The 9,909-nt window shown below is 40.1% G+C and overlaps 2 protein-coding genes across 3 annotated transcripts; both read right to left on the bottom strand.

Annotated features, from left to right (window-relative positions):
- Positions 1–283: 283 nt before the first annotated feature.
- Positions 284–8,547, bottom strand: ndc1 (NDC1 transmembrane nucleoporin). 2 transcript variants are annotated; one of them, XM_041949322.1, is made up of 18 exons: positions 8,416–8,547; positions 7,380–7,500; positions 7,195–7,296; positions 6,347–6,521; positions 6,138–6,270; positions 5,747–5,855; positions 5,481–5,532; positions 5,227–5,359; positions 4,662–4,754; positions 4,470–4,551; positions 4,165–4,326; positions 3,820–4,080; positions 3,520–3,638; positions 2,946–2,996; positions 2,304–2,367; positions 2,108–2,208; positions 1,156–1,316; positions 284–1,071 (listed from the first exon to the last, which is right to left on the bottom strand). In XM_041949322.1, exons 1-18 carry the CDS (start codon positions 8,452–8,454, stop codon positions 1,008–1,010), a joined length of 2,022 nt encoding a protein of 673 aa, XP_041805256.1. In that variant the 5' UTR covers positions 8,455–8,547; the 3' UTR covers positions 284–1,007. The 2 variants fall into 2 exon arrangements, with proteins under 2 accessions (XP_041805256.1, XP_041805258.1); XM_041949324.1 differs by lacking the exon at positions 2,946–2,996.
- A 439-nt stretch (positions 8,548–8,986) lies between these two features.
- zgc:113691 (uncharacterized protein LOC503529 homolog) lies at positions 8,987–9,745 on the bottom strand. The gene has a single exon (XM_041949014.1). The coding sequence runs from the start codon at positions 9,743–9,745 to the stop codon at positions 8,987–8,989; it is 759 nt and encodes a 252-aa protein (XP_041804948.1).
- Between the last annotated feature and the right edge of the window lie 164 nt (positions 9,746–9,909).

Genomic DNA, 9,909 nt, shown 5'->3' with positions numbered 1-9,909 from the left:
ACTAATGCAAGTGATAGATGTTCATTTTCAAAGGGATTTCTTATTGCACTTTTATGAAGTTGGGTGACTTACAAGACAAAGACTTAGGGCGCTTTCACACCTGTAGTTCAGTTCATTTGGGGGGGTTTGTTGATTATCAACCAGCATGATCATGGAAAAACTGTTGAATCACATCAATCCCAACTCCAGCACATTTATGTACTCTGCTTGTTTAAGATGTTTAAGAAAAATGACAAACCTGACAAATCATCTTTTCATAATGTTTTTATTCAACAGGTCTTGGACCGGGAGTTTAAACTCCATACATGTCAGCAGTGAAAACATATTTACCCACTTTTTACCAGCCACACCATATATCCATCATCTGTCTGACCAAATAGTTAACATACAAACAAGTGTCTGATCTGTAAATCTGATTGTGTATATTATAGTTACAGAACCTGAAAGATGTGCACGGCTGTAAACTAGTTCTCCAAGGCTGGTGTCAAGAACAAAACCAGACACACATCATGACACCTCTCAATCATCAGACCTGATGCTAAATGTTTTAAAGTCACATGGATGCAATTCAAGAGGCCAGCAGATGAAATATGAAACCAGAAGATTTAGTACAAATGCAGCATGAACAGCCCTTTACAACTCATCACAATTAACGAGTCAAATACAATTACTTGATATGGTTTTCTTGTAATGCAAGTGAAACAAATCTTTTGAAATTAGGCGCTTATTTAAACAGTAAGCTACTTTGAATCTCCCAGACACAGGCGGTAAAAATCTTCCAACCTGTCTCAGTTCATCGGCCGGGCTTCCTGCCCCCACCTCGTGCATGTAGGAGATGTGATCTAGCCTATCAAATACAATCCGCCATGACACAGTGCAGACATAAATATTAAAAGAGGCACTATCATGGACTTTCACTTGTTGCCTCAGTTATGCTAATGTATGTAGAGACACACACACACACAAACCATACTGATAAGAATCTGAAGGCAAAACTGTCAAGTGTGTTATTCCTTGTATTCCAGAAACTGTTGCAATCTTTTCCTGTGCTCTGCAGACATCTGAATAGCACTGAGGATAAAAAAAAGTATATATCAAGAATTAATATCATATTTTTAGCATTTGAAGAATGTCAATTTAAATGACAGGCCTTACTTCAAGTGATCTCCAAATGTAGTCGTTATCCTGTAGATGGCAGTCTTGAGGGTGGCCCTGAGAGCGAAGCGCAGTGTTTTGTGAGTGGAGTCTCCCATGCTGCCGGTCGACCTGACAGGCTTACTGGAGGCATGAGGCAGCTTGAAGTGTCGATCTACTGCCTGAAGACAAGGAGGACAGGACACGACTGCTGTCAGGGGGCGCTCAATGCAAAGCAACCACAGCCACTTTGTTGTTTAAGTTCCTCGTCATATGCACAAGAATTACAGTGAAGCAGTTGCTGGCAGTGAAAGTCTTGATCTTCGGCTCCCTCTGACAATGCCCAATGCACAAAATGTATGAAAAGAAAATCACACTGGTAAAAAAAAAAAAAGAATCTGAAGACATACATCCACACTGCAATGTATGTAATGATGTCCTGTCAGTTGTGTCTGCATCACTATGTACAATATCTGTACCATTTCCCTGATGTCTCTGTCTTCTTCTGGTAAAAACTAAAGCTAGTCTTAATGCAAAACACTTCAATTCATATTCCATTTGCTAATTTGCATCTACAGTGAATATCTGAGTTAAATTTCAACAACAACTGAATGCTGCTGAATTTGAATGTCAGCAAACAGTAATATTTAATTTGTGCTGATCAATAGAAGAGATTTCATTTGATAAACTCTACTACAACTGACTTTCTCCACAGCTACTCACCATATACAGATTATTACCATTTAGATAAAGAAGATTTAGATGAACTGGCCCTTTTAACTACTCAACGTTTGCCGTTTGCCTTTAAGCCACAACATCCAGTGCAAGGTTTGTACTTGACCACAGAGTGGTATGCAAAGCCAATTCACACGCTGCACTACAGCGGGCTGGGCTTATAGGTTTTTTTTTTTATTAAATTTTGCTGCACCAACATGAGCCCTCAGGGTAGCTGCAGTAAATCATGATGGCTTACCTCTTGTAAGACCAGTATGCAACTGAGAATGCTGGGTAATGTAGTCTGTACAACCCCAAACTGGTCTTCTGAGAAGGAGGCTTGAACAAGGTAAGACAGCCCTGCAGGGGGACATTAGAGGATACAGTGATGTCAACGTTGTATCAACATGTCGCTTCCTTATCAAATGAACATCAAGTCCACCATCTCTTCCTACCTTCTAAAGCCCAGATGTGAGCCTGGCTGTCTGCGAACAGAGCTTGACTGGAGGCTTCTGGAAGCTGTAAGAGATGATGTAACTAATACTGCACTGAACAGACAGAGGCACATTTACTGATGAATCAGGAAGTTAGACACACTTAGTGAGGCTACACTACAACATGCATGCATGACTCAAAGGAAGATACGTAAACCTCAGGAAGCAAATTGGACTAAGCAAACTAGTTTCTAGAAAGAGGAAATACCGCAATACATGCACAGTATTTGGCTGTGATAAACTTAGCAGAACCTCACACTTCTAATAGGATCACAAGGACATGATTTCTCAACATTTGATTTGAACAAAACAATGGTTTTAATAGTTATGTGACTTGCAAGACACGTTTGCTCACACAGCTCCTTCACACAAGCTTTTAAAGTAATTAGTGAGTCTCATTGTTACAGCTGGATAGACGGAAAACAGCTACATTAGTAATGTCTGCACGACCAAGGCCAAAACCAGCAGTGTTAAATTAGTGATGCCTGCAGGGTGAGGTTGCAAGATTTGGTGAAACCAAGTGAAAATCTACTGTGTTAGACGAGAGAACTTCAGTGTTCAGAATCCTACAGAAGACAGCATGCACATGCCACACATCCTTACCTTGTTGAACAAATACATTATCAGCACCCGCTTTGCCAAGAAATTTTTAACCTGAATGGGACAATTAAGTGTAAAGTTGCTTTGCGTTCGAGAAATATGCAACACAAATGAAGAAATATTGGCTTTTCACACTTAACAACTGGCTTAGACCAATACAACAACTTCAAATCAGAACAATGATGTATTTTATAAAGCAGAGGTTATGAGATCAGTATCCAGGCAACAGAAAAGACAGTGTTCTAAGCTATTATTACATATTTGACGCTAATTTTGTTGGCTCTCCTCCTGTCTCATCTCGCCGGCACAGAAGTGATTGGTGCGACTGAGCTGTGAGGAAGGTGAAAAAAAAAGAATGTGCAGAGCAAACGGAGCAATGTCCTCTTTCACACCTGTGCACATCCTGGCCAATCACTGCATGAAGCAGAGTTGATTATCAGGTTGTTGATTTTGGAAAATCACAAAAACCAGACAGGACAGACCGAGCCGCTGCATTATTACTACTGTTAGCTTGAGGTTAATAAATGTTAAGTATGAAAAGCCTTTTGTCAACTCTGTAACAACAAGACTGAAGTACCTGTTCTTTTCTGTTCTGCAGGAACTGAGCCAGGAGACTTGGTTTGGATGATTCCTGCTTGGGAGTGGGAACTGAGGTGAGGGAACTGGATGATTGAGGACTGCCATTGATCTGTGTATCTGCACGGGAACAGATCAAACAAATCATTTAACAGGGGTGCCATGTTCACTATTACATACAGTATTTAACAATTTTTATTATAAATGCTCTTGAGGCACTAAGACTATACAAGCAGTAGCTGCTATTAATGCTTGGCAACTCTATTTGTCTAAAATTGGACCTATAGCGTCCTCCTCTCACCTGTGGAGGTGGACCAGAGTTTTGGGACTCTTCTCATGACGTGTGGGCTCTGCACTGTGCCGAACCACGGCGAGCATTGTTCCACAGGAGCAGTGAGACGCCGCAGGGCGGGAGAAGCAAACGGGCTGTCCAGGTCAGGAGTGAACGCTGCTGTCAGAGGGCTCTGTGGGCTGCCAACAACTGAGCGTGCAAAGACCGAGACTGGAGTTTTCATCAGTAAAGTGGGCCTCGGGCTCATCAAATCTTCTGTACTCGAGGGTACTTTAAGACAAAAAAGTGGGACAAATAGGATAAAGGGGACTGGTCAGAAACAATTGAGGTTATTTATGTTTGATAGTAACATACCTGATGTCTCAGATGAAGTCTTCTTGTCACTCCCAGTAGACAGTGATTTGGCCCTGCCGTTGGTTGCTACAGTGTCATGATAGGCTACGAGTCTCTGAGTCAGATCAGCCAGCAGAGACAGACACTCCTTAGAGATGGCATTCCAGTTATGAGGATGGCCGCCTGGGAAAAGACAAGAATGAAAAAATAAACACATTTTGTTTTGCCATCTGCTTTGAAACATGATTGGAATATTTAAAAATGTATTTGACACAAGAAAAATCAAAAACAGTTAAAAGCAAAGACGTCTTTTCAACATAACAGACCTGGCTGACTCAGACTGAAGACCTCACAGCGCCGTGATGGGGAGTGTTGAGACAACAGAGCCAAGTCCTGCAGAGCTAGGAACTAAAATTAGGGAAATAACAAGTTACAACACCTAAATTTGATCATCAGTAAGCACACAAAAATGTCAGGAAACTTGAACTTGAAAGGATCTAATTATGTGTTTTATCCACCTTCAATATCATTGGCTGCTTATCAGTCAGAACTCTGGGAAGACACTGGTGGGAATCCTCAGTAAAAGATGACTGCACAGGAAAACTGTACACCTGCAGGTAACAGCACATACATTACATATTACCCTCAAGTCAAGACCCTCAAGAGTAAATTTAACTGATCACCTGAGATTAATTCTGGGATGTTCACCATGAATAATATAATCCGGATATGGCCGATGTTCTTGAACATTCAAAGCAATGACAACATTGCCCCCTAGTGTCTCTAAATAATTAAAACAGAGGTAGTCTTTACAACACCACACTCGACTTGTAAGTAAATTACAGCCACAAAACATCACACACATTTTATAATCAGAACTGGGCCTAGTCCATGCAATTTTATGGTGGTCACCATGGTCAGCTGGCACTCTGATCTTTGGTTAAGAGGTAATACTAAGCCTGTGGATGTACTGAAGTTAGGTTTAAAAAATGCTGATCATGAAGAACAGCAGAATATAGAAGAAGCTAAGCAAAACAGCATTGGAGACTGTATACATTTTTTGTCTTTTCCTTACACTCATACCTCAGTGACAAAGATCCTAAAGAGCAGCAGTGTGATGTGCCATGTGAAGAGGAGGAAGCTGGCACTGATCCACAGGTGGTAGAGTAGGGAGAGGTCCAGCAGTCCAGCTATGCTGTCAAGAGGGTGGACAGAGCTGGAGGTGGAGATCAAACACAAATATTAATGCAGCGCTTTAAATCAGGCCAGGAAGCAGCACGGTGTGGCAAAATGAGAATGTTTGTTTAATCATATATAAATACAGAATCCATACTGACCTGTTCAAGTCAAGATTAAGTGTTTTACAAATCCAAGCTTTTGGAATGTATCCTGTTAACATAAAAGTGAAATATTTTGTCCATCGCTTCTGATAACTTTGTGTGGAAAATTACAAGAGCAAAATAAAAAGAGAACTCCAATAAAATAACTGAACAATAACTAAAAGCATGTCTATAAAAAGTGACTATTTGAAAAAGAAAACGCCTCAAGCAGGTACAGGAACTCTGTGTTACTGAAGTTTCATTTATAAAAGGAGATCACTTACCCAAAAAGAAAAACACAACGATGTAGTTCCGGACAGAGTAAAGTGCTTGAGTGGCGCTGCACTTCACCACTAAAGGTAGAGATCCCTTAAATCGAAGGTATTTGTATTGCTGTGGAAGAATAACAATGAGTGGACATCAGCGCTACTCATAAAATGCTATTTAAAAGGACAGTGGCAGTTATTTTGTGTTTCTACCATTAGGGTCAACCTGTATAGTTGGAGATATTGGGGCTTGAGAAACTTGCATGCTGGTTGGCAGAAGTGTAAACCAGATTTAAACAAAGCTGTAAATTTAAATGGATGACTACAAAATGCATTCTTTACATTCAAGACTAAGCCATCCATGAGAAAATATATCTTAAAAATATTCAGTCTTTGCATCATCACATACCTGAACAGTGTGGAAAGAGACATAGTTCATGTTGTGGATCACACCCAGCAGACTGTGAGAGAATCCAACAAAGCCTCCAGCCAGCAGATGGATAAGGTGATACTCATTCAGACACATCTGAGGGGAACTATCACTGTTGAAAACAAACTAAGCTAATTAGACAATGGATGAAGCATGTAAAGCCCAACACAATAGTGATAGCGGCTTACCCATCACTCTGTGGGCAGGGGTAGCCGAGTGTCTCATATCTGCCCCCAATGGTGATGGCACAACACCAAGCCACGATTACTCCCATGATACAGTGGACCAGGGAGTTGACAAACTGACGAGGGTGCAGCAGCTGTCCCAACAGGGCAATTTTTGAGCATGCAATAGTTGGAATTACTGAAGAGAAACAAAACAATCAAGAGTTACAACCAAAGACTAACATGTGCCAGCTGCTGCAGTAAATTTCTCACATTTTCCTAACTACACCCTGCTCCCAACACTGCATAGTACTGCACAGGTATATTGATTAGGCTCAGCAGTGACAGGGAGTGCAACTTCAGCAATGTACATGTCATACTGATTGATGTGGGTAAGATTATACTTTGTGTAAGGTAGTGCCAAAAGAACTACAGTTACATCAATTTAGGTCATTGTACTTAGAAATATAAAGAATCCTTGTTTTCTGTTTCATATCATTATAACTGCACACTTTTTACTTTTATTGATGGATGAAAAAGTGAGGTATTTTTAAACATTAATTGGGTTATTTCTAAATTTCTAAAAAAAAATCTGTAATTATTTTAAACAATGTGTTGATTGGTCTGTAAATGAATAAGCAGATTAAAATGGAACAATAGATCAAATGATTTAGTTCTATGTAAATTGTACCATATGCAGGCACTTAATTTCCTTTAGGTGTCACTTCTGATTAATTCACTTGAGATCTGACTTTGACGTGTCTTGTGTACATTAACCCTGAATTGATGAGCTGATGCAATGTCTTTGTTCTGCTAAACAGAAATCCCACTAAACCAGTACATGGAGGACCAGCCAGCATCCTGCCACTCACCTGTATAATACTCCAGGTTCAGGAACCCAACCATGAGGATCACTCCACACAGCAGGATTAAAGAGAAGATAGCACTTGCACTTGTTAAGTGGGACAGGCATTCTGCATGTAAAAAAGCAGTTAACAGTAAGCATCGCACAACCTCAGACAATGCGTCGAATCTCCTAACTAACGTGGTGACTGACCTGATATCGTCTGGATGGGGTGGAGAAGGCTGAACCTGCTGAGGATTACAAAAACTGCTGTGATGGGTGGCAACAACAGCACAGCCCAAGCAATACTGGCCACAGCTCTCCACCAAATCACCTGAACAGAGCAGTCAGTCATTATCACATACATAACTAATACACAGAGTAACTGCCCTGACAGAAGCAGCTATAAGACTATGAAAAAAAGGTTTCATCTTAGCTGTCAAAGTTAGTAATTTCCCCACTACTTGCTATGATTTAAATGTATCAATGAAAAGAAAAAATATTTTGAGCTAAAATACTTCATGTAATATGTGACTGCTTTTTACATTCAGAATTACGTTTGAAATTTAAATAGTCAGTATTTTTTAATGTTTTCTAACATATTATAGGCTAAACACAGGCTACAGGTTATCTTTCTTATGAATTAAATAATCGGCAGATTAATTCAGAGTGTAAATAACGGTTGTTTGCTGCCTCTGATCTTTGTATTTTCTGTTCCTCTACAGCAGAAACAAACGTTACGGCGCATCTATTCTTTAAATTTGTGACATACAGAGCTAGTTGTCCTTCACTGCACTTAAACATTTTGACACAGTATTTTTCAGAAATTAGTGCTTATTTCCTTGCTGCATCTTATGAATTTGATCATTGTGCTGTGTGCACGTTAGATGACATTTACGTATGCAAGTGAACTACTGAACTGTCGATATGATTTATTTTAATGATCTTTTGTATATAACGTTATCGCTGGTAATTTAAAAACATAGCTAGCTACTTTACTCTCCGTCTTGCTCTCATTTATTTTTCACTTGCTCCGCATATTTTTCATTTTTATATATCCCTATATTTTTATTAATTGTGCTTTCTTGTTCTGTAAGTGCCTCTTAATAAAAGTTGAAACAAATCTTAGCTAACGTTAAGCTCACTCAAGCTAGCATAAACAGACGGGCTAACTTACTTGAAGTTAGCATCCGAGCACAAGCGATACATTTTCTCTTTAATGAAAGAAAAATTAAGTTTAAAGACTCACCTTGCGGACAAACCAACAACTTTGCTCTGCAGAAAACATGTTGTTTGGGTAGATGGAGATCCACACGGCAAGAATAATCTCTTCGGCTCGCCTGTTGTCAAATTATTTTTCCACTTAGTTTCCCATATCGCGCCACATGCATTCAAAGGACCTCTGAAGGACCCCGAAAAGCTGCCCATATTCCTGCCTGCTGCCAGGATCACAGCCACACAAATTTTGTTTAATGAGCTCGATCAACATAAAAATATGTATAAATTCGGACAGTCTAGCCAGAGGTTAATCGCAATAAGATGACAAACAATAGCTTTTGAAAGTTGGTTCGGATAAAAATTGACTTCAACAGATGTATAAAGTTAGGCTACATTTGAATGATACAAACACTAAAAGAACTGCACTGTCATCGTATTGACATAAGGCACCAAGACAAGCCATACATTGGCTTTTCATTGTTAAATTGCATGTTCTTTTACTCATTTGTTTTTTCACAGATATATTAAACATCAGTCCATTTACAATATATCTATTTTGCTGTCTCAGTGCAGTGTTAGTGGCTGTCAGTCAGTGAGTCAAGTCAGTTCTGAATTCCTTTGGTTTCATCATGCAAGAAACCTTTCTTTTCATGATGATAGCCATTTCCATAAGCTGGAAAACTGTGTTTATCCAAAACAGTCTTTTTCTCATGATCCCGAGAGAATGGCTTCGTCTCAAAGGCATTGACTGGGAGCTTTTGGGATAAACTGATGGACATCTCAGTTTGAACTGCTTTATGGACAACTGGTTTCTGTCCAGGTTTCTGGGCAATTGCAGGGAGGGCGAGCTGTTCCCTCTGGGTCTTCTTGTCTTCCCACAACTTCAGCAGACGTCGCTGATTGTTTGTCATATCCTTCAGATTTTGCTGCAATGACTGCACTTGATCCTCCAGAAGTGTTTTGGACGTGACTGTATTTGCCAGCTCTGATGTCAGATCATCAATGGTCAGACTCAGTTTCCCAGCCTTCTCCACCAGGGAACTGCACTCGCGCTCCTTTTCATGCAAGTCATTGATTATGTCCTTCGTGGTCTTTCCGCTGAACTTCGGGCTGCACTCAAGTCCAATCTCAGAACGAAGAGCCTTCACTTGTTTTCTCAGCTCCTTGTTGTCCATAGTCAAGCTCTTCAGCTTCTGTTTCAGAGCCTCGGTTGAACGCATCCTTGACTCGTACTGTCTGAGTTTCTCTCTGAGAACACTTTCCCTGTGCATGGCATCGTCTCTTTCCTTTCTGCATTTCTCCAGGAGTTTCAATGTCTCAAATTTGGACACTTTTTCACCTTTCCCATTTGAGGTGGCCATCCTATGGTATGGTTTCCAAATCACTTTACAATAAAATTAACATTAAAAAAGGCATTTTCTTTTTAAAAAGTTATTACTTACAAGCTATTTAAATAGTCCATGAGCGTTGTGTTGGTAAATCCTCTTCACAAGCACGAGCAGTCACGAGCATGCCTTGGACTGAG

This window comes from Chelmon rostratus, chromosome 12 (genome assembly GCF_017976325.1).
Source record: "Chelmon rostratus isolate fCheRos1 chromosome 12, fCheRos1.pri, whole genome shotgun sequence".
NCBI lineage: Eukaryota > Metazoa > Chordata > Actinopteri > Chaetodontiformes > Chaetodontidae > Chelmon > Chelmon rostratus.
This window is presented reverse-complemented; position numbering and strand designations above follow the sequence as displayed.